Here is a 24195-nt window from a genome sequence, read left to right on the forward strand (position 1 = left end):
TCCATTTGCAGAAATGCAGCCCCAAATTTGCAAGGAACCTCCACCATGCTTCACTTGCCTGCAGTCACTCATTTGTGTACCGCTCTCCAGCCCCTCAGCGTATAAACTGCCTTCTGCTACAGCCAAATATTTCACATTTTGACTCATCAGTCCAGAGCACCTGCTGCCATTTTTCTGCACCCAGTTCCTGTGTTTTCCTGCGTAGTTGAGTCGCTTGGCCTTGTTACCATGTCGGAGGTGTGACTTTTTGGCCGCAAGTCTTCCATGAAGGCCTCTTCTGACCAGGCTTCTCCAGACAGTAGATGGGTGTACCAGGGTCCCACTGTTTTCTGCCAGTTCTGAGCTGATGGCACTGCTGGACATCTTCCGGTTGTGAAGGGAAGTAAGCATGATGTGTCTTTCATCTGCTGCAGTAAGTATCCTTGGCCAACCACTGCGTCTACGGTCCTCAACGTTGCCCCTTTCTTTGTGCTTTTTCAAAAGAGCTTGGACAGCACATCTGGAAACCCCTGTCTGCCTTGACATGTCTGCCTGGGAGAAACCTTGCTGATGCAGTATAACGACCTTGTGTCTTGTTGCTGGGCTCAGTGTTGCCATGGTGTATGACCTTTGACAGTAAACTGTTGTTAGCTAAGTTTGGCTGTTCCTCGCCCAGTTTTATTCCTCCTACACAGCTGTTTCTGTTTCTGTTAATGATTGTGTTTCAACCTACATATTGAATTGATGATCATGCCTACAAAATCCCTGACTTTGTGCAAGTGTACCGACAAGAATTGATGCTGTTTTGAAGCCAAGGGGTGGTCACACCACATATGGATTTGATTTAGATTGTTCTTCTGTTCACTCACTTTGCATTTAGTTAATTGATAAATATAATCTATTAACATGTCTATTTTTGAAAGAATTCTTACTTTAAATCATTTTTTCACACCTGCCCAAAACTTTTTCACAGAATGTATATATATTTGTTATGTGTCTATATCGCTTCATCTCTGTTGATGTATGTTGCTGTCTCTGTGCCTCTCTCTCTGTCTCTGTGCCTCTCTCTCTGTCTCTGTGCCTCTCTCTCTGTCTCTGTGCCTCTCTCTCTGTCTGTGAGCCTTCTGTGTTTCTCATATTGCAGTGTGGTCATAATGTGTCACACACCGTGTCTTGGGACTCTGTCTTGTGATTTGCAGAGCCATGCCTGGTTCACACCATCTACTCCATGCAAAGTATTTAGTCAGCCACCAATTGTGCAAGTTCTCCCACTTAAAAAGATGAGAGAGGCCTGTAATTTTCATCATAGGTACACTTCAACTATGACATACAAAATGAGAGAAAAAAATCCAGAAAATCACATTGTTGGATTTTTTATGAATTTATTTGCAAATTATGGTGGAAAATAAGTATTTGGTCAATAACAAAAGTTTATCTCAATACTTTGTTATATACCCTTTGTTGGCAATGACAGAGGTCAAACATTTTCTGTAAGTCTTCACAAGGTTTTCACACACTGTTGCTGGTATTTTGGCCCATTCCTCCATGCAGATCTCCTCTAGAGCAGTGATGTTTTGGGGCTGTTGCTGGGCAACACGGACTTTCAACTCCCTCCAAAGATTTTCTATGGGGTTGAGATCTGGAGACTGGCTAGGCCACTCCAGGACCTTGAAATGCTTCTTACGAAGCCACTCCTTTGTTGCCCGGGCGGTGTGTTTGGGATCATTGTCATGCTGAAAGACCCAGCCACGTTTCATCTTCAATGCCCTTGCTGATGGAAGGAGGTTTTCACTCAAAATCTCACGATACATGGCCCCATTCATTCTTTCCTTTACACGGATCAGTCGTCCTGGTCCCTTTGCAGAAAAACAGCCCCAAAGCATGATGTTTCCACCCCCATGCTTCACAGTAGGTATGGTGTTCTTTGGATGCAACTCAGCATTCTTTGTCCTCCAAACACGACGAGTTGAGTTTTTACCAAAAAGTTATATTTTGGTTTCATCTGACCATATGACATTCTCCCAATCTTAATAAATTCATTATAAATCCTACAATGTGATTTTCTGGATTTTTTTTTCTCATTTTGTCTGTCATAGTTGAAGTGTACCTATGATGAAAATTACAGGCCTCTCTCATCTTTTTAAGTGGGAGAACTTGCACAATTGGTGGCTGACTAAATACTTTTTTGCCGCACTGTATGCTCTCTGGTGTGCCGTATTGACATCTGCCTCTACCAAGTTCACTGGTTCTGTCTCTATCACTCTGTCTCACTCTCTCTGTGTGTTTCTCTCTTCTCTTCCTGCCTCTCTCTATTTCTTTCCTCCTCCCGTGTGCCTCTGACAACACCAAACACCTCCCCCTTCTCCCCCTGCCTCTCTCTCTTCCTCTCTCTCTCTCTCTGTCTCTGTCTCTCTCTCATGTGCCCCCCCCCACCACCACCACCTTGCCCCCCCCTTCCTAAATAGCAGTGGCCCATAAGCTAGGCTCCGCCCCCTCGCAGTACTTCCAGAGAGAAGCAGCCAATCCCAGGGCTCAGAGTCACGGCCTCTCCTCCCCCTCCACAGGCTGAGTTGCCCCTCCCATTCTGGTAAATACATGCTCTCTCTCACTTTCATTTCATTTTCCTCACTTTCAGTTCAGATGTCTTTCTGTATGTCCCGATGTCTATCTTTCTGTCCACTGCTTATCTGTGCCTATTCTATTCTCCACTTGTAATAACTCTGTATGAACTGTGTTTCTGTCCCCTTCAGACATACTGCCTTATATTCTGTTTACTTATCCTCTGGTTCTTCTTGTTGCCTGGGTGATGTCCTCTCTTTCCCATCTTCCCCTGTACTTTACCACCGATGTTCTTCTCCATCCTTGACTCCCTGTCTTTCTCTCTCTCTCCTTCTGTTCTTGATGCCCATGTTTTTCTGTTCATCATTCCACCATTTGCCTTCTTTGTACTTTTCTCTGAGAGAGAAACCTCCCAGTGTTCTATTTCAGTGAGGTTGGGGTGAAAGGTCAAACAGAAGGCATTCTGGGAAGGATGGGAGCGAGAGGAGACATTTTGATTGAAACTCTTTATGTTTGCAGCTCTGTTCAGGTTCCTGCAGAGGGAGATGTAGCCTTTGTGTTTTGTCTGTAAGTGTGTGTGACCACAGGGTGCAGTGTGTGTGTGTGTGACCACAGGGTGCAGTGTGTGTGTGTGTGTGTGTGTGTGACAGAGTTCTTGAGATGACTTTGTGTTGTTGTTTTTTGTACAGTTCTGGTTTTGTGCATGTTGAGCTACTGTTAAGGAGAACTCGGATAAATCAAACTTGACATCAAATGTTTTGGATGAACTTGTATTTCAGAGATGGAAGTTTCGATCCTCTTTGTCTGTGTGGGGTGGTACCTGTCTGTGTGGGGTGGTACCTGTCTGTGTGGGGTGGTACCTGTCTGTGTGGGGTGGTACCTGTCTGTGTGGGGTGGTACCTGTCTGTGTGGGGTGGTACCTGTCTGTTTGGGGTGGTACCTGTCTGTGTGGGGTGGTACCTGTCTGTGTGGGGTGGTACCTGTCTGTGTGGGGTGGTACCTGTCTGTGTGGGGTGGTACCTGTCTGTGTGGGGTGGTACCTGTCTGTGTGGGGTGGTACCTGTCTGTGTGGGGTGGTACCTGTCTGTGTGGGGTGGTACCTGTCTGTGTGGGGTGGTACCTGTCTGTGTGGGGTAGTACCTGTCTGTGTGGGGTGGTACCTGTCTGTGTGGGGTGGTACCTGTCTGTGTGGGGTGGTACCTGTCTGTGTGGGGTGGTACCTGTCTGTGTGGGGTGGTACCTGTCTGTGTGGGGTGGTACCTGTCTGTGTGGGGTGGTACCTGTCTGTGTGGGGTGGTACATGTCTGTGTGGGGTAGTACCTGTCTGTGTGGGGTGGTACCTGTCTGTGTGGGGTGGTACCTGTCTGTGTGGGGTGGTACATGTCTGTGTGGGGTGGTACCTGTCTGTGTGGGGTGGTACCTGTCTGTGTGGGGTGGTACCTGTCTGTGTGGGGTGGTACCTGTCTGTGTGGGGTGGTACATGTCTGTGTGGGGTGGTACCTGTCTGTGTGGGGTGGTATCTGTCTGTGTGGGGTGGTACCTGTCTGTGTGGGGTGGTATCTGTCTGTGTGGGGTGGTATCTGTCTGTGTGGGGTGGTACCTGTCTGTGTGGGGTGGTATCTGTCTGTGTGGGGTGGTACATGTCTGTGTGGGGTGGTACCTGTCTGTGTGGGGTGGTACCTGTCTGTGTGGGGTGGTACCTGTCTGTGTGGGGTGGTACATGTCTGTGTGGGGTGGTACCTGTCTGTGTGGGGTGGTACCTGTCTGTGTGGGGTGGTACCTGTCTGTGTGGGGTGGTACCTGTCTGTGTGGGGTGGTACCTGTCTGTGTGGGGTGGTACATGTCTGTGTGGGGTGGTACCTGTCTGTGTGGGGTGGTACCTGTCTGTGTGGGGTGGTACCTGTCTGTTTAACACCGTGCTAATATATTATGTTTCTTTCTTTTGTTCTTTCCCTTTCTATTCATCATCTTATCCCTTTCCCCCATCCTCTCTCTCTCTCTGTCTGTCTCTCTCTCTCTGTCTGTCTCTCTCTCTCTGTCTGTCTCTGTCTCTCAGCCCAGGGGAAGAGTAGGAGGCAAAGTGTGTTGTTTTAGTGTCGGTGGGGTTGGGGGGGAGGGGGGGTTGTGAGGAGGACAGTGACGTACAGAACTGTCACACAAACACACACACACCAACCCCGCCACACACGGAAGGAGTCCAACACACACCCTGCCACACACACTCACCCCGAAGAATCCAACACACACCCTGCCACACACACACACAGAAGGAGAGAAAACACACAGTACTACCCAAAACAAAAACAACAAGTCAACAACACAAGACTGAGGAACAATAAATGGAGAAAACAAAAAGGACTTAACATAATGAAGCCAGAGGATGAGAAGACTTGAGGAATTGAACATGAAGGTGAATATGTAAGAAGAGGAAGATGAGAAGAGCGATCCTCCGTGCTGCTTCTTCTACTGCTCAGAGTACAGCAGTGATTAGGGTCGCTTTGGACTAAGCTGAGTGGATATGGTTTGACCAGGATTTGCTGTATCAGTGAGCTCTAACGGGAGTGGGGGGGTATGAGGGGGGTGGGGAATGTGAGCCTCTGCACCCCCAGGCTAGAGAATGGGCATGTTTAAAGTGAGGGTGGGAGGGATGAGGGGGGTGGGGAATGTGAGCCTCTGCACCCCCAGGCTAGAGAATGGGCATGTTTAAAGTGAGGGGGGGAGGGATGAGGGGGGTGGGGAATGTGAGCCTCTGCACCCCCAGGCTAGAGAATGGGCATGTTTAAAGTGAGGGGGGAGGGATGAGGGGGGTGGGGAATGTGAGCCTCTGCACCACCAGGATATAGAACTGGCATGTTTAAAGTGAGGGAGGGATCCTCTCTCCCTCTTTCTTTCTATAGTCTAGACTGAGCTGTAGAACTCTGCTGTTTCATATCACACCCTAACCATAAGCCCTAACCTTGACCCCTAACCAACACCTCAACCCCTAACCTTAACCAACACCTCAACCCCTAACCCCAACCAACACCTCAACCCCTAACCTTAACCAACACCTCAACCCCTAACCTTAACCAACACCTCAACCCCTAACCCCAACCAACACCTCAACCCCTAACCCTAACCAACACCTCAACCCCTAACCTTAACCAACACCTCAACCCCTAACCTTAACCAACACCTCAACCCCTAACCCCAACCAACACCTCAACCCTTAACCCCAACCAACACCTCAACCCCTAACCCTAACCAACACCTCAACCCCTAACCTTAACCTTAACCAACACCTCAACCCCTAACCTTAACCAACACCTCAACCCCTAACCTTAACCTTAACCAACACCTCAACCCCTAACCCCAACCAACACCTCAACCCCTAACCCTAACCAACACCTCAACCCCTAACCTTAACCAACACCTCAACACCTCAACCCCTAACCCCAACCAACACCTCAACCCCTAACCCCAACCAACACCTCAACCCCTAACCTTATCCAACACCTCAACCCCTAACCTTAACCAACACCTCAACCCCTAACCCCAACCAACACCTCAACCCCTAACCCTAACCAACACCTCAATCCCTAACCCTAACCAACACCTCAACCCCTAACCATAAGCCCTAACCTTGACCCCTAACCAACACCTCAACCCCTAACCCCAACCAACAACTCAGCCCCTAACCTTATCCAACACCTCAACCCCTAACCCTAACCAACACCTCAACCCCTAACCCCAACCAACACCTCAACCCCTAACCTTAACCAACACCTCAACCCCTAACCTTAACCAACACCTCAACCCCTAACCCCAACCAACACCTCAAGCCCTAACCCTAACCAACACCTCAACTCCTAACCATAAGCTCTAACCTTGACCCCTAACCAACACCTCAACCCCTAACTTTAACCAACACCTCAACCCCTAACCCCAACCAACACCTCAGCCCCTAACCTTAACCAACACCTCAACCCCTAACCCTAACCAACACCTCAACCCCTAACCCCAACCAACACCTCAAGCCCTAACCCTAACCAACACCTCAGCCCCTAACCTTAACCAACACCTCAACCCCTAACCCTAACCAACACCTCAACCCCTAACCCTAACCAACACCTCAACCCCTAACCCCAACCAACACCTCAACCCCTAACCCCAACCAACACCTCAACCCCTAACCCCAGCCAACAGCTGAAACATCGACCCCTAGATAACTACCCTACTGCCGTACATGTCCATTTCTCTACCCCACACACACATGTATGCACGCGCACACATACACACGAGGCATAGAATTGTGTCTATAGGATGCTAATCCATTGTTTCCAAATCATATTTGGAATGGAATATATACTGAGCCTGGAGAATCTCACTATTTAATCCATTGCATACCCCCCCCCCCCCCCCCCGCATACACATTTGTACATTACAGTGCTCAGACCTGGCATCCCGAAGGTCGACTCTAGCACCTGATCCCCCATTCTATTACCTCATCAATCAGTCACTCAGGCAGAATACTTTACCAATACGGTACCAAGCATACACTAACGACACTAAAGTTATCTTCTTCAAAGTGTACAGTATCTACAGAAGTCAACAAGAATGGGCACTTCACTAGGCCACTATGCTGAAGTGCACACTAGGAAACACTAAGTTACACAATACACAACAATAGTACAATGCATTATGAAGAGATTATTATCAGTATGATGTGATGTGATACTGTTATGACACGCTATAGGGATACACAACAGAGCAATATACAGGAGGGTTGTTAATGCCCAGGTACACTTCACGCCAGAAGTTCACCTCACAAGACAGAGGGGGTTAAAACAGTGTGAAGAAACCCCTGAACCCCTGACAACCTTGATTCTCAACTGCCTGGTTGTCATGTTCCATTTAGAGTTAATTAACATTGAGCTGTTCTTGTTGCACCTGATCTGACCTCTTAGATACTGAATCTTAAACACAACAACGCTCCCCCCACTCAAACACCCTTATACACACACACACACACACACACACTTATACACACACACACTCTTATACACACACACACAATATAGTTTTGTTTTGTTTCTAATCTGTATATATGACCATACTTTTCACTCTTTAGTAATAAGGTACAAGCAATGATTTCCCAGAATGCAATTCTCTGTGTCACCGGGCCGTGTTCCCGTGGGAAACGCTGGTGACTGACTGAGAACGTGTTGCACATTCCTTAAGCTCAGGACTTATGGGTAGTGTAGTTTTGTGGATCTTGGTGTAAGGTAGTCTTGTTCCCCAGAAGCCAGGAACATGAGGTTAGCTAGGTTATAAGGTAAAGGAAGTGTAGCCTAAATGTTCCCCTTGTAGAGTTTAACCTGTTTAGGAGGGCTTCTTGGAAAATGGCCCACTACATGCTCTGTGCTCAGACAAGATGTATGGATGACTTTATCATCTACATGATGAATCAGTCAACAGATCAGATCATGGATCTGTCTCCCTCCTCCAGTTAGTCTGGGGGTGGGTTAAAGTGCTGTTTAAAGAGAAACCTCAGAATAATAATACCTAACCATTCCCTTTACTTCACTCCCCCCTTTAGAAGCTGAAGCATGTTTGTATGGATATATCATGGGAAATATGGACGTCTCATGTTTGTATTGATATATCATGGGAAATATGGACTTCTCATGTTTGTATTGATATATCATGGGAAATATGGACTTCTCATGTTTGTATTGATATATCATGGGATATATGGACGTCTCATGTTTGTATTGATATATCATGGGAAATATGGACGTCTCATGTTTGTATGGATATATCATGGGAAATATGGACGTCTCATGTTTGTATGGATATATCATGGGAAATATGGACGTCTCATGTTTGTGAAATGGCTGCAGTTTGAGCGGACAGGAAAGGGCGGAGTCACATAGTGTTTACTGATCAGTGATTGGGAGAACATAGGAAGTGACCTCATTGACTACCCTCTTGCAACCTATCGGCTACTTTTTAGTTAGTTTTAACCCCAGTTTTAGAGCATTTACTCTCTGTTGTCTGCTGTGTTGTGAAGGCACCAGATGAACTAAGACCACTGGACCAAAACACACTGAGGCTGGAATTGAACTTAGATTGAATTCCCCCCAGAGGGTCCAAACACGACTGTTTTGTATACAAGTGGTCAGGTTGTGTACAGGTCAGTGAGTCTGTGAGTGGGAGAGTGTGAGCAGGATGAAGTTGTCCCTATACTCTGATCTAGGGTCAGTACTATGTTATGTCTTTCCCCCCTAATGGTTAAAGTCAGGATTTGGAGAGCATAAGCTGATATCCTAGATCTGTACCTAAGGGCAACTTCTACTCAGAGTGTGAGAGTATGTAGCATGTACATAGATGATCCATCAGTCTGTATATAGGCAGTGTACAGGTTTGATACGGCAGCAGACTCAGTCAGGTAACCTTATTTTGAAAACCAGAGCAATATTTCTGTATTGATAATCGGGCCAAGGCTGTATGATAATATAGTACGTGTATCTATCAGGACGGAATTAGAGGACGCCTGCTAAAAAACACAGATTAATGATGAAATGGTAGAGTTCCGGAGAGATTCATCCCTTTTTCAGTGATGTAATAAAGTTAGGAGAGTAAATGTTTTCTTTTTAGATTTGAGAGGTTTGATGGAGTATAACGCCATAGCCTCCCTATCACTGTCTTACTGTGCTTTGGTGACACCTAGTGGTCACACAACATCCTCACAGTTTCCCCACACAGTTTAAGGGGAGTGGAGTGCGTGTGATGTGACGTGAGTGTGTGAGCTTACGAAGAGGTTCGGTGTGTGTGCATCACAGAACTCGCGCAATGATGGGTGAAATAGTTGTGAACACTAAATAAAAATCCTTAGTTTGATGGAGTGTTTTTCTCATGAAATACTTTAAATATTTTGTCTTCCTTTGAAGCCTTCATGCAGTAAGTGTGTGTGGTTTATTACAACCTCCCAGCCTGTCTTTGCGGAGGATTACAGGACAGGATCACACTCCTGTACCAATACTACTGACAGCATCACCGTGAAACACAAGGATTTCTAACATCACCCATGGAGTCCAGTGGAGGCTGCTGAGGGGAGGACGGCTCATAGTAATGTCTGGAATGGAATCAATGGAACAGGACCGAACACATCAAAGACATGGTTTCTATGTGTTTGGTACCATTCCATTCACTCCATTCCAGACATATTTATGAGCTGTCCTCCCCTCAGCAGCCTCCACTGATGGAGTCCTTGTTTGATGTAATTCTGCCTGCCAATGTCACTGAACAGAAGGACATGGGGAGGTCACTAAGGGCCTGCTTCATACTTGAGATAAATAGACTTAACATGGACTTAAGTCAATATATTGTTTTACTTAAGTGCATGTTCATTTAACTTACATTATCTCATAGGGCATTGTAAATGAGCCAGGGATACTTATTTCAAATACTATTTTCAAATACCCGGGTTAAATGCATGGGAGTATATTTGACTATTTTCAAATACTTTCCAAATGTATTTCCAAATACAAACTACTTGTCTTTTCAAATAAACAATATCTTAATACTTACTTCAAATGTATGTGAGAGTAACTGAGATATTTGGAATAGTATTTGAACCCAGGTCTGCAGATGTCCACGGTGATGCTGAACTGTACTATGTAAGGCCTGTTGAACCAGTTACCCCATTCGTGTTTGTTACCCCTTGACACTGATCTAAGGTCAGTTTTGCAGTTTCCCCCGATGGTTAACGTTAGGGGCTCAGGAAGCTACGCTTGCTGATCCTAGATCTGTGCATAAGGGGATCTGCTAGTCAACGCAATGTGTTACTCTTGACCTTACAGTGAAAAATAAAAGCTGTTCTCTGAAGGAGTCTGAGTATTGGGACACTTCCCTGGTCTTTTCTTCTGAGTCTGCATAATAAGGCCACAGCCCTGGTCTGCCCGGACCAAATACACATCCTCATTCATATCCCATCTATTTTCCTCTGTTACTTTACTCATCAACGGTGTCTGGAGCTAGTCCTCTGGACATCAACACCTAGCCACTACACCCGCCTGCACGCTTTGCTCACTGTATGATAGGACTGAATAGATATAAGCAATAGATCCTAGCAACAGGCTAAGTGAAATCCTTTCAGGTCTTCATAGGGTATGTACACACAGGAGGCTGCTCATCTAGGTTTGTACCTGTACTGCAGGAGGCTGCTCATCTAGGTTTGTACCTGTACTGCAGGAGGCTGCTCATCTAGGTTTGTACCTGTACTGCAGGAGGCTGCTCATCTAGGTTTGTACCTGTACTGCAGGAGGCTGCTCATCTAGGTTTGTACCTGTACTGCAGGAGGCTGCTCATCTAGGTTTGTACCTGTACTGCAGGAGGCTGCTGAGGGGAGAACGGCTCATAATAATGGCCAGAACGGAGAAAATGGAAACAAATCAAACACCTGGAAACCATGTGTTTGATGTATTTGATACCATTCCACTTATACTACTCCAGTCATTACCACAAAGCCCGTCCTTCCCAATTAAGGTGCCACCAACCTCCTGTGGTATGTAGTGTACTTCTCATGGATGTCTGCCTCTAGAAAGGTACATTGGTTTGGATAGTCAATCAATCATTCAATCAAATGTATTTACTGTGTGTGGTCCAGGGTCAGAGACAAAACATTACACGTGATCCTCTTTTCAAATCAAAGTTTATTTGTCACGTGCGCCGAATACAACAGTGAAATGCTTACTCTAACCAACAGTGCAAAAACGGTATTAGGTAAACAATAGGTAAGTAAAGAAATAAAAACAGTAAAAAAGACAGTGAAAAATAACAGCAGCGAGGCTATATACAGGCTATAACAGTAGCGAAGCTACATACAGGCTATAACGGTAGCGAGGCTATATACAGGCTATAACAGTAGAGAGGCTACATGCAGGCTATAACAGTAGCGAGGCTACATACAGGCTATAACGGTAGCGAGGCTACATACAGGCTATAACAGTAGCGAGGCTATATACAGGCTATAACAGTAGCGAGGCTACATACAGACTATAACAGTAGCGAGGCTATATACAGGCTATAACAGTAGCGAGGCTACATACAGGCTATAACGGTAGCGAGGCTATATACAGGCTATAACAGTAGCGAGGCTATATACAGGCTATAACGGTAGCAAGGCTATATACAGGCTATAACAGTAGCGAGGCTACATACAGACTATAACGGTAGCGAGGCTGTATACAGGCTATAACAGTAGCGAGGCTATATACAGGCTATAACAGTAGCGAGGCTATATACAGGCTATAACAGTAGCGAGGCTACATACAGGCTATAACAGTAGCGAGGCTACATACAGGCACCGTTTAGTCGGGCTGATTGAGGTAGTATGTACATGTAGATATGGTTAAAGTGACTATGCATATATGATGAACAGAGAGCAGCAGTAGCATAAAAATAAGGTGTTTTCCTTACATGTTCTCCTTACATTTGTACATTGCTGCTACTAATAAACAAGTCTGAAAATTGATGTCATTCAGTTTGGTCTCCCTCATGTGGATAATTGACAGAACTGTGATGAAATGGAAGTAATGGTTTGTGGTTGATGATGCTGGAACTGGTGAACATGCTGATCATGATGGTGAGATGTAAAGGAGGATGAAGATGATGGTGACCTCTGCTATCTGTCTTACCACGGATCCATCCTGGTTACAGGCACTTTCCTCAAGAGAGAGCACCATCCTAAGCCATAGTACATCTGTTCATGTTCATATTCAAGCGTTATTTGCACAAGGAAGTAGCATTTAGATAAGTCCTCCATTCCAAGGAAAACCTCCATAGATAAAGAAATATTTGACTTTATAGTAGGTTCATTCTAATCCAATGTTCTCGCATTGTTTAACCTTAACACCCTTATCATACTTACACACCACTGTAAATATTGGTACAAGCCCTAGTACTCTGACACATGGACATCGGTCCAGATAAACCATTTTTTGAAGGAAATAAAATACAGACAACCAATCTAAAAAGCTGGCTGATATCAGACCAAGTGGTACAACGGGAGCAGAGTAAGAGGGGTCAAAGATAAGATGTAGCTTGAGGATGCTCTGGACATTCGGTATACAGTTGTTGCCAAAAGTTTTGAGAATGACACAAATATTAATTTCCCCAAAGTTTGCTGCTTCAGTGTCTTTAGATATTTTTGTCAGATGTTACTATGGAATAGTGACGTATAATTACAAGCATTTCATAAGTGTCAAAGGCTTTTATTGACAATTACATGAAGTTGATGCAAAGAGTCAATATTTGCAGTGTTGACCCTTTTTCAAGACCTCTGCAATCCGCCCTGGCATGCTGTCAATAAACTTCAGGGCCACATCCTGACTAATGGCAGCCCATTCTTGCATAATCAATGCTTGGAGTTTGTCAGAATTGGTGTGTTTTTGTTTGTCCACCCGCCTCTTGAGGATTGACCACAAGTTCTCAATGGGATTAGGTCTGGGGAGTTTCCTGGCCATGGACCCAAAATATCGATGTTTTGTTCCCCAAGCCACTTAGTTAGCCACTTTTGCCTTATGGCAAGGTGCTCCATCATGCTGGAAAAGGCATTGTTCGTCACCAAACTGTTCCTGGATGGTTGGGAGAAGTTGCTCTCGGAGGATGTGTTGGTACCATTCTTTATTCATGGCTGTGTTCTTAGGCAAAATTGTGAGTGAGCCCACTCCCTTGGCTGAGAAGCAACCCCCACACATTAATGGTCTCATGATGCTTTACTGTTGGCATGACACATGACTGATGGTAGCGCTCACCTTGTCTTCTTCGGACAAGCTTTTTTCCAAATGCCCCAAACAATCGGAAAGGGGATTCATCAGAGAAAATGACTGTCTGTCCCTGATGTTTTTCCTGTAGAGAGGTGGCTTCTTTGCTGCCCTTCTTGACACCAGGCCAGCCTCCAAAAGTCTTCACCTCACTGTGTGTGCAGATGCACTCACACCTGCCTGCTGCCATTCCTGAGCAAGCTCTGTACTGGTGGTGCCCCAATCCCGCAGCTGAATCAACTTTAGGAGACGGTCCTGGTGCTTGCTGGACTTTCTTGTGCGCCTTGAAGCCTTCTTCACAACAATTGAACCGCTCTCCTTGAAGTTCTTGATGATCCGATAAATGGTTGATTTAGGTGCAATCTTACTGGCAGCAATATCCTTGCCTGTGAAGCCCTTTTTGTGCAAAGCAATGATGACGGCACGTGTTTCCTTGCAGGTAACCATGGTTGACAGAGGAAGAACAATAATTCCAAGCACCACCCTCCTTTTGAAGCTTCCAGTCTGACATTCGAACTCAATTAGCATGACAGAGTGATCTCCAGCCTTGTCCTCGTCAACACTCACACCTGTGTTAACGAGAGAATCACTGAGATGATGTCAGCTGGTCCCTTTGTGGCAGGCCTGAAATGCAGTGGAAATGTTTTTTGGGGATTCAGTTAATTTGCATGGCAAATAGGGACTTTGCAATTAATTGCAATTCATCTGATCACTCTTCATAACATTCTGGAGAATATGCAAATTGCCATCGTACAAACTGAGGCAGCAGACTTTGTGAAAATTAATATTTGTGTCATTCTCAAAACTTTTGGCCACGACAGTATTATAAACTGGGTGGTTCCAGCCCTGAATGCTGATTGGCTGACCGACGTGGTATATCAGACCGTATACCATGAGTATGACAAAACATTTATGTTTATTGCTCAAATTATGTTGGTAATCAGTTTATAATAGCAATTAGGCCTGAGGGGGTGTGGTATATGGCCAATATAAGGGCAGTTGTCTGGTACTCCGTATTGCGTCGTGCTAAGAACAGCACTTAGATGTGGTATATTGGCCATATACCACACCCCCTCGGGCCTTACTGATTAATTATACCCTGTAGTTCTCAGTATCAACTCTAATGCCTGACATATTGAGACGTGGTTAGACAAGAAGTAGCATGCATAGTCACAGGGTGTGTCCCAATAATATCTCCTTCCTCCTGAAGTGTCCACTCGTTCACTTACTTACTTAGGCCTTTGTATTCTTTGAGGTAAACAGCCCATTGATTTTCAGGCCATCGATGAATCGCCTCCATCCCTTTCGGTCTTGTGCGTTCTGCTCCAGGCGTTGCCATGTCAGACCCTCTGCCTTCATCTCCTGTCCTGTGCTTGTGTTTGCCATGTGGGTTCCATGTTAGGGCCTGCTTTGTGACTGATTTATTGTTTGTTCTGAGTGTGTGATCTGTATGTGTCGTTCACTACTTCCAACAAAATGCAAACGCAGTGGATTGGTGTAGGTACGGGATAGAGTTGTGTTTCCATGTTTCTTATAACAGTCATTTTCTGTTAAGTCAGTGAAGGGAAGTGAACTAGTGCACGCTTTGGGAGGAAGGAGAGATAATTGGGACGTGGCCACAGTCTTGATACCTGAGAACTAGAGGCAGTTGTGTCACCTTCAGACTTGTAGCTAGATTCTCAGTCCAGTGCAATGTGTCGGACTGATGACAAGACTGAATATCATTGACTGAAAGCATGATACTATATTTACAAATCAGTAGAAGATGAAAATGAAACAATAATTGACAGAAGTTTTCCTGTATTTGAACAGTTGATAAGATAAGATTTTGTGGAAATGAGGTTGAAGTTTGCTCTTGTAGATTCTTATGATGTATTTGGCCCAGGCACAACAAATGTGCTTGTACAGAGGGTGGGAATAGTCCCAGTTCAGATGACAAACCGTTATGTCTTTATTTCTCATGTCCACGCTCAACATATAATTCCCAATAAGTTTGGTCACATGTGCCCTGACCTCATTCTTTATAAACACGTCCTTGGAATGTGGGAGTAAATGGTACATATAAGGACAGATATAAATGTGTACATCAGACCACAGGAGGAGAAGGCGACACATAGGCGCATAGAACAGCTGGACATACTAATGTTAGAGGGACACATAGTCTGCTGATCCTAATAAGGGCAAACATACCAAAGAGCACACCAAGCTAAACATAAGTACGAAGGCCAAAGACATAGATGGACATATATTATTTTTAGGACAAGAAGGGGTCCTGCCACCATTATAACCTAACTGAAAGCAGATATGGGCGTTATTGGGCGTAAACAAGCAGGAAGCTTAAACTTAAAGATAATGGTGGCAGATGGACTGAGGGAAGGAACTTCATTTGCATGTGGGATGGACTCATATGCGGTATGTGTTTAAGAACAGAGCCAGTGCTTATGGAAGTTGGTATTTTCCGCGGACTGACACGGCTTCTGATATTTTGTATTAAAAACCTTTATTAAATTCACAAGTTCTTGTAAGTGTTATATTTGTAATACGATTTTCCACGACAGGAACTACCCAACTCCACAGACGCTTGCAGGTCCAGATGAAGACAATGATGAAGAAGACGATGCTTCCTCTCCAGCTGATTGTGATCGTTTGTCTGTCTTATGGACAGGGAGATGATTCCACCAACAAGCACTCCATCTCTGATTACAGCTGTGGCACTTTCTTTACCCTTTTCTCTGGCCTGTCTGCCGAGGTGGGGAACCTGAGGAGGGAGGTTGAGGACTTGAGAAAGTCACGCAACTGTAAGTCTCTTTGGATTTTTATATATTTTTTCTTAATATAATAGTAACTAGATGCACCAGATATAAATGATATACATGCACAGAAAATGAACAATGACAGAACAATGGCCATTAATCAATTATCTGATATGACTGAATAAGCTGATTTGAATTTAAAGGGGAAGTTAAGTATTTTAAAAATTCATATTAAATGGTTACTCAACTTGAAAATTGTCTATCTATGGGCCAAGATAAACTTTGATACATAGGTTTGGTTTTCTTTTAACCGCCACTAAAAACATCAACTAACTTTAGCCACTCACACTTTATGGATAGTCTGGATGTTTCGTCTGTAGATGCTCTACAGATGGTCATACGATCAACAAATCTGTTGATAAGCAACTGCTTGCTAAGGATAAGGTTAGGGTTAGGTTTAGAATAAAGGTAAAGGTTAGGGTTAGGGTTAGGTTTAGAATAAAGGTAAAGGTTAAGTTTAGGGTTAGGTTTAGAATAAGGGTAAAGGTTAGGGTTAGGTTTAGAATAAGGGTAAAGGTTAAGTTTAGGGTTAGGGTAGGGGTTAAGGTTAGAGCTAGAGTTAGCATATAGTTTGTTGAAATGCTACTGATAGTTCTGTAAAGCATGGACTATCCAAATAAAGTGCTACTCTTTAGCCACTGCATGTTAAACATGTATGCGGGTGATAGGCGCAAAAAAATGTAAATGTCAAATCTACTGAAATCAACTAATTTATGTGTTTTGTTATACTCAGCTGTAGGTGTGGCCTTCTCAGCTGCCCTGAGACCTCCTATCCAGGACAAGGAGGGCTACGGCCACACCGGGCCCTTCCAGGCAGACACCAACCTGGTCCACACTCACGTCATCACCAACGTTGGTAACGCGTTCAGCCCCAGGACAGGTCAGCCATTGAAATATTATTGCGATTTACATAGACAACTCCCACTGCATCCAAATTGTCCCATATAAAACTTGCTTTGTCTGGCTGAGACATTCCCAGATAACATATTGGCTTTATAAGAACTACATATCAATGGGTAACAAATCATCTATAACTGTATTTCATGCTCTATAAAGGAGTAATAAAGATACACTACGAATAAAGCGGGACCTTTAAAAAAGGCGAATAAAGCGGGACCGTTAGGGTAGGATAACTTGCCGTTCTAAATTGTTTAATAATGCCTTATAAATCAGAAATTCTCATGAATTTCCTTGTCTACTCATACAGGAGCATTCACAGCACCAGTGCATGGAGTCTACTACTTCACTTTCACCTCCTATGCCTGGAAAAATGAGGCCAACATCGGGGTGGCCCTTTACAAGAACCAGGAGCAGGTAGCTCTGGTCTATGAGTATCAGGACAAGGGGGACAACGAAGACTTTGCGTCCAACGGGGCCACCCTGCAGCTGGCCAAAGGAGACACGGTTTCCCTGGTCCTACCGTCTGGTTTCCAGGTGACCAGTAATGCTTTCAATAACCTCAGCACCTTCAGTGGCTTCCTTCTCTTCCATGTTGAAGGAGGAAACTTCTGAGAGACTGAGGGGGTCAGGGTGTAGGTTGGAGGGTTCTCCACTTAACTTCCACACATTATATTCTCTTTTGCTGTCATTTACATGTGTGTGAGGCAATAAAAGCAATGTTAAAAGCAGCAATCGTTTCTTTAGTGAAATTCGTGGTTTGCAGCAATTACTTTGGTATTGCTCCTTTTGATCATGTTATCAATTTAGATTAATTTAATTTAGATTAGATTAAACCGGGATATGGCAGCAGGTGATTTAAATATATTTGTAGTAAATCAGATTAAGATTAGGAACCCGGATCCACCTAAAGCCTTTGTGACACTAATGATCTCCAATACACGTGGAGATGTCTCTGTCCAAATATCATGGACTATACTTTTATTAGTATTCTTGAAACAGTTACAACCAAATATTGCACATCAAACTATATTTTATAACAGCAACTTTACATTGTACAAAAAATAGAAAGTTGCTGTCATTGGGGTGAGACTCGTGGGTTCTTGCTGACGGAGGACAGGGCGGTATCAGCTTCAGAGCCCACTGGTTCCGAGGCCCAGGGGTTCAGACCACACAGCAAGAAAGGAACAGCACAGTCCCGGAACTGGAGAGAGATAGACAGATACACAACACACTCAGAGGAACAACATGGACCCAGTGGTGGAAAAAGTACCGTATTGTCATACTTGAGTAAAAGTAAAAATACCTTAATAGAAAATTACTCAAGTAAAAGTGAAAGTCACCCAGTAAAATAGTACTTGAGTAAAAGTATTTGGTTTTGAATATACTTAAGTATCAAAAGTAAAAGTATAAACAATTTTAACCAGACGCCACTATTTTCTTGTTTTTATAATATTTATTTTTACAAATGGAGCATGTGTGTTTAGTAAATCCACCAGATCAGAGGCAGTAGGGATGCCCAGGGATGTTTTCTTAATAAATGCATAAATTGGACAAATTTCCTGTCCTGCTAAGCATTCAAAATGTATCGAGTACTTTTGGGTGTCATGGAAAATGTATGGAGTAAAAAGTACAATATTTTGTTCAGGAATGTAGTGAAGTAAAAGTAAAAGTTGTCAAAAATAAAAATAGTAAAATAAAGTACAGATACCCCCAAAACCTACTTAAGTAGTACTTTCAAGTATTGTTACTTAAGTACTTTACACCACTGAATGTACTACACTAGCTAGATAATACTCTAAGATAACACAGTAACAACATGGACTACACCAGCTAGATAATACTCATTATTAAACAGTACGTAACAAAATGCATATTTCACCTTTCAAATTATGATTCTATGATGTATCTCTTATTTTTTTATAGAGTACACAATCATTCCTATGCTCATGAATATGAAGACCACAGGGTTGTGTGTTTGTATGTACAGTTGAAGTCAGAAGTTAACATACACCTTAGCCAAATACATTTAAACTCAGTTTTTCAGTTTTGACATTTAATCCCCGTAAAAATTCTCTGTCTTAGATCAGTTAGGATCACCACTTAATTTTAAGAATGTGAAATGTCAGAATAATAGTACAGAGAATGATTTATTTCATTTCATCACATTCCCAGTGGGTCAGAAGTTTACATACACCCAATTAGTATTTGGTAGCATTGCCTTTACATTGTTTAACTTGGGTAAAATGTTTCAGGTAGCCTTCCACAAGCTTCCCACAATAAGTTGGGTGAATTTTGGCCCATTCCTCCTGACAGAGCTGGTGTAACTGAGTCAGGTTTGTAGGCCTCCTTGATTGCACACACTTTTTCAGTTCTGCCCAGAAATGTTCTATAAGATTGAGGTCAGGGCTTTGTGATGGCCACTCCAATACCTTGACTTTGTTGTCCTTAAGCCATTTTGCCACAACTTTGGAAGTATGCTTGGGCTCATTGTCCATTTGGAAGACCCATTTGCGATCAAGCTTTAACTTCCTGACTGATATCTTGAGATGTTGCTTCAATATATCCACATCATTTTCTTTCCTCATGATGCCATCTATCTTGTGAAGTGCACCAGACCCTCCTGCAGCAAAGCACCCCCGCAACAAGATGCTGCCACCCCGGTGCTTCACGGTTGGGATGGTGTTCTTCGACTTGCAAGCCTCCCTCTTTTTCCTCCAAACATAACGATGGTCATTGTGGCCAAACAGTTCTATTTTTGTTTCATCAGACCAGAGGATATTTCTCCAAAAAGTACGATCTTTGTCCTCATGTGCAGTTGCAAACCGTAGTCTGGCATTTTTTTATGGAGGTTTTGGAGCAGTGGCTTCCTCCTTGCTGAGCGACCTTTCAGGTTATGTCGATATAGGACTCATTTTTACTGTGGATATAGATACTTTTGTACCGGTTTCCTCCAGCATTTTCACAAGGTCCTTTGCTGTTGTTCTGGGATTGATTTGCACCTTTCGCACCAAAGTACGTTCATCTCTAGGAGACAGAACGCATCTCCTTCCTGAGCGGTATGACGGCTGCGTGTGCACATGGTGTTTATACTTGCATACTATTGTTTGTACAGATGAATGTGGTACCTTCAGGAGTTTTGAAATTGCTCCCAAGGATGAACCAGACTTGTGGAGGTCTACAATTTTTTTTCCGGGGTCTTGGCTGATTTCTTTTGATTTTCCCATGATGTCAAGCAAAGAGGCACTGGGTTTGAAGGTAGACATTGAAATACATCCACAGGTACACCTCCAATTGACTCAAATGATGTCAATTAGCCTATCAGAAGCTTCTAAAGCCATGACACAAGTTTCTGGAATTTTCCAAGCTGTTTAAAGGCACAGTCAACTTAGTGTATGTAAACTTAGTGTATGTAGACCCACTGGAATTGTGATACAGTGAATTATAAGTGAATTACCTGTCTGTAAACAATTGTTGGATAAATGACTAGTGTCATGCACAAAGTAGATGTCCTAACCAACTTGCCAAAACTATAGTTTGTTAACAAGAAATTTGTGAAGTGGTTGAAAAACTAGTTTTGATTAATCCAACCTAAGTGTATGTAAACTTCAGACTTCAACTGTATGTGTGTCTGTGCTTGTTATACACAACTCTCAGCCTAGCGGTTACGGGTGTTGGGCCTGTAACCAAGAGGTTGCTGGTTCAAATCCCAGAGCCGGTAAGGTGGGAAAATCTTTATTTTGCCCTTGAACAAGCCAATGAAACAACAACTGCTCCCTGGGCGCTGACGTGGATGTCAATAGGCAGCCTCTCTGATTCAGAGGGGTTGGGTTAAATACGAAATACACTTTTCGGTTGAATCCATTCAGTTGTGCAACTGACTAGGTATCCTCTTTCCTTGTGTACTGTATGTGTTGTCCCTCACCTGTCTGTTCATAAACACGTATATGATGGGGTTGTAGACAGTGCTGCTCTTGGCCAGGTACATGGGCACCGTGGCAATGAGAGGGTTGATATGGAGGCTGGGGTCAAGGATCACAGAGAGGGCAAAGGCCGCGTAGGGCAACCAGCTGAGCAGGAAGGCCATCACCATGACTACCACCATACGCACAACCTGTATCTCCACGCGGGTGGTGCTGTCGCCCTCCAACACCTTCAGCTTGGACACCTGGGACACACACACACATGAGTACACACACACACACACACACACACACACACACACACACACACACACACACACACACACACACACACACACACACACACACACACACACACACACACACACACACACACACACACACACACACACACACACACACACACACACATAGACATATGTATAAACACACACACACACACACACATAGACATATGTATAAACACACACACACACATCGCATGCCCACCTGGTGTAGTGTGAAGAGGATGCGAGCGTAGGAGACCATGATGATGGAGAAGGGAATGGCGAAGCAGAGCAGGAAGTAAAGGATGATGTAAGACATGTTTCCTGGTTCCCTGCTGTACCAGTTTGGGGAGCAGGAGGTCCTAACCCCCTCCAGTTCAAAGCTGCCCCAGCCAAACAGAGGCGGGGTGTTCCATAAAAACGACCACACCCAGGACAGGACCACCCCTCCGACTGCGTGCCTATGTTACAGTACGAATACATTACAGTTAACTTCATCACATATGTATCCTTACTTCTACGCAACTGCTATCTTTCCCTCTGTATATGCACAGTTACCAGAGTTAAATGGAACACTTTACCTGGTCTGGAACATGACCGCCCCCATTGGTCGACACACCACCACATAACGGTCCACAGCTATCACGGCCACTGAACACAGACCTGCAATACCTGGGAAGCACAACATCAAACATGTACACTACATGTACATGCAATAACCCGGCAAACACATCCATTCAACTGACATCAATAGGATTAGTAGATTTGACAAATCTAACTCTCTCTGCATAGTCAGACACATCCGTTTACTACCCCTAAACTGTTGTATTGAATTTAATTGAATTTTTGGGGGTGAAAACATATACAACTAGATACACAATGGATTCCCAGAGGATCGGATTTAAAAGTATTTATTAAAACACTTGTTTCCAAAGTGGTCCTCGATGGTAACTCACCAAAGAAAGCCACAGCGAAACCCTCCAGCACGCAGCCCAGCCGCCCCATGCTGAAGTAGCCCATAGCGTTGGTGACCATAGTGGGCAGTCCCCCGAACAGAGCACAGCCCAGGTCTGCCACTGCCAGGTTGACTAGGGCGTAGTTCAGAGGCTGGCGCAGCTTCCGGTGTCTCATCGTCACCACGATGACCAGGACGTTCATACAGACCCCGGCCACCGAGAACACACCAATGATCACAGCCAGGATGGTGTAGCCCGTCCTGGAGAGCAGCGCTTCACTGACCGAGCCCGGGGAGGAGGAGATGTTTCCACGGAGATCGGGGAGAAGCTGTCGGTGGTCCATTCTGTTCTGTTTGGGGCAGTGGAGTTGAGTGGTGAGCACTACCTACCTGGCCAGACACCTGTGTTATAATATCTAAGAAACACACTGGAAGGGCGTAGAGCCGGCTTTTAGTCCGATGGTATTCCCAATCTATAAAGGCAGTCCAGTAGCAGATCTATAATAGATAAAGCAGTCCAGTAGCAGATCTATAATAGATAAAGCAGTCCAGTAGCAGATCTATAATAGATAAAGCAGTCCAGTAGCAGATCTATAATATATAAAATAGTCCAGTAGCAGATCTATAATAGATAAAGCAGTCCAGTAGCAGATCTATAATAGATAAAGCAGTCCAGTAGCAGTTCTATAATAGATAAAGCAGTCCAGTAGCAGATCTATAATAGATAAAGCAGTCCAGTAGCAGATCTATAATAGATAAAGCAGTCCAGTAGCTGATCTATAATAGATAAAGCAGTCCAGTAGCAGATCTATAATAGATAAAGCAGTCCAGTACCAGATCTATAATCTATAAAGCAGTCCAGTAGCAGATCTATAATAGATAAAGCAGTCCAGTAGCTGATCTATAATAGATAAAGCAGTCCAGTAGCAGATCTATAATAGATAAAGCAGTCCAGTAGCAGATCTATAATAGATAAAGCAGTCCAGTAGCAGATCTATAATATATAAAGCAGTCCAGTAGCAGATCTATAATATATAAAGCAGTCCAGTAGCTGATCTATAATAGATAAAGCAGTCCAGTAGCAGATCTATAATAGATAAAGCAGTCCAGTAGCAGATCTATAATAGATAAAGCAGTCCAGTAGCTGATCTATAATAGATAAAGCAGTCCAGTAGCAGATCTATAATAGATAAAGCAGTCCAGTAGCAGATCTATAATAGATAAAGCAGTCCAGTAGCAGATCTATAATAGATAAAGCAGTCCAGTAGCAGATCTATAATAGATAAAGCAGTCCAGTAGCTGATCTATAATAGATAAAGCAGTTCAGTAGCAGATCTATAATAGATAAAGCAGTCCAGTAGCAGATCTATAATAGATAAAGCAGTCCAGTAGCTGATCTATAATAGATAAAGCAGTCCAGTAGCTGATCTATAATAGATAAAGCAGTCCAGTAGCAGATCTATAATAGATAAAGCAGTCCAGTAGCAGATCTATAATAGATAAAGCAGTCCAGCAGCAGATATATATATTAAGCAGTCCAATAGCTGATCAATAATAGATCCAGCAGTCCAATCGAGGCCCTATGGCTGTGTAGTGTAGTAGCCTGGTAATGGCTCTACAGATTCAGAGACTCAGAATCTGGACCACTCTGTCCTTATAAAGCTACTCAGCAGAGAGAGGCTGTAGATGATAAGAGATAAGACCAACTAAATCCCTAGATCCGGATTGAGGGGTCAATAATTCAGGGGGGCTCAATTCCTGAGGGATCTCTGATTGCACTTTCCTTGATTCCGAGGGGCTAATTTCCTAAGGAATCTCTTATTGCACTTTCCTTGATAGCTTTGCTGCATGGTCCACTGCTAACTAGAGGAGTGGGAGAGGGTCTGCTGTTCCCAGGGACCACCTGTCAGTCAAACTGGCTTTGTGTAACACACTGTCCTTATGTGACATAAGAGAAACTTCAGATAACAATGGGACATTGGGATTGACTAGATA

General features: G+C 44.0%; 3 protein-coding genes across 9 annotated transcripts in view; 2 read left to right on the top strand and 1 right to left on the bottom strand.

Moving 5' to 3' along the window:
• The window catches only part of LOC139542938 (cyclin-dependent kinase 17-like), a 96698-nt gene extending 86288 nt beyond the window's left edge, over window positions 1-10410 (top strand). For 3 of the 7 annotated variants that reach the window (XM_071348944.1, XM_071348948.1, XM_071348949.1), the window contains 2 exons: window positions 2445-2566; window positions 4595-10410. In XM_071348944.1, the coding sequence (XP_071205045.1) occupies window positions 2445-2548 (104 nt within the window). In that variant the 3' untranslated portion in view covers window positions 2549-2566; window positions 4595-10410. The remainder of the gene's footprint in view (window positions 1-2444; window positions 2567-4594) is intronic. The other 4 variants (XM_071348945.1, XM_071348950.1, XM_071348946.1 and 1 more) reach the window with 2 other exon arrangements.
• Window positions 10411-15663: 5253 nt separating this feature from the next.
• On the top strand, window positions 15664-17787 carry LOC139542943 (complement C1q-like protein 4). Its single transcript, XM_071348960.1, has 4 exons — window positions 15664-15758; window positions 15905-16144; window positions 16893-17039; window positions 17367-17787. The coding sequence occupies exons 1-4, from the start codon at window positions 15737-15739 to the stop codon at window positions 17669-17671; spliced, it is 714 nt and encodes a 237-aa protein (XP_071205061.1). The 5' UTR covers window positions 15664-15736; the 3' UTR covers window positions 17672-17787.
• Window positions 17788-17879: 92 nt separating this feature from the next.
• On the bottom strand, window positions 17880-22544 carry parapinopsina (parapinopsin a). The gene is made up of 5 exons (XM_071348959.1): window positions 22202-22544; window positions 21827-21917; window positions 21469-21706; window positions 20982-21224; window positions 17880-18260 (listed from the first exon to the last, which is right to left on the bottom strand). Exons 1-5 carry the CDS (start codon window positions 22542-22544, stop codon window positions 18135-18137), a joined length of 1041 nt encoding a protein of 346 aa, XP_071205060.1. The 3' UTR covers window positions 17880-18134.
• Between the last annotated feature and the right edge of the window lie 1651 nt (window positions 22545-24195).

This window comes from Salvelinus alpinus, chromosome 17, assembly GCF_045679555.1.
Source record: "Salvelinus alpinus chromosome 17, SLU_Salpinus.1, whole genome shotgun sequence".
In the NCBI taxonomy this organism is placed as follows: Eukaryota; Metazoa; Chordata; class Actinopteri; order Salmoniformes; family Salmonidae; genus Salvelinus; species Salvelinus alpinus.

Bases quoted from the DNA above. Each gene is read 5' to 3' on its own strand.
- LOC139542943 (XM_071348960.1), top strand. From the start codon at position 15,737: ATGTGGGATGGACTCATATGCG. The intron at 15,759-15,904 runs GTATGTGTTTAA...TTTCCACGACAG, and splicing joins GTGGGATGGACTCATATGCG to GAACTACCCAACTCCACAGA. The intron at 17,040-17,366 runs GTCAGCCATTGA...CTACTCATACAG, and splicing joins CGCGTTCAGCCCCAGGACAG to GAGCATTCACAGCACCAGTG.
- parapinopsina (XM_071348959.1), bottom strand. From the start codon at position 22,544: ATGGACCACCGACAGCTTCTCCCCGATCTCCGTGGAAACATCTCCTCC. The intron at 21,707-21,826 runs GTAAAGTGTTCC...ACTGTAACATAG, and splicing joins GCGGTCATGTTCCAGACCAG to GCACGCAGTCGGAGGGGTGG. The intron at 18,261-20,981 runs GTGAGGGACAAC...ATCTCTCTCCAG, and splicing joins ACGTGTTTATGAACAGACAG to TTCCGGGACTGTGCTGTTCC.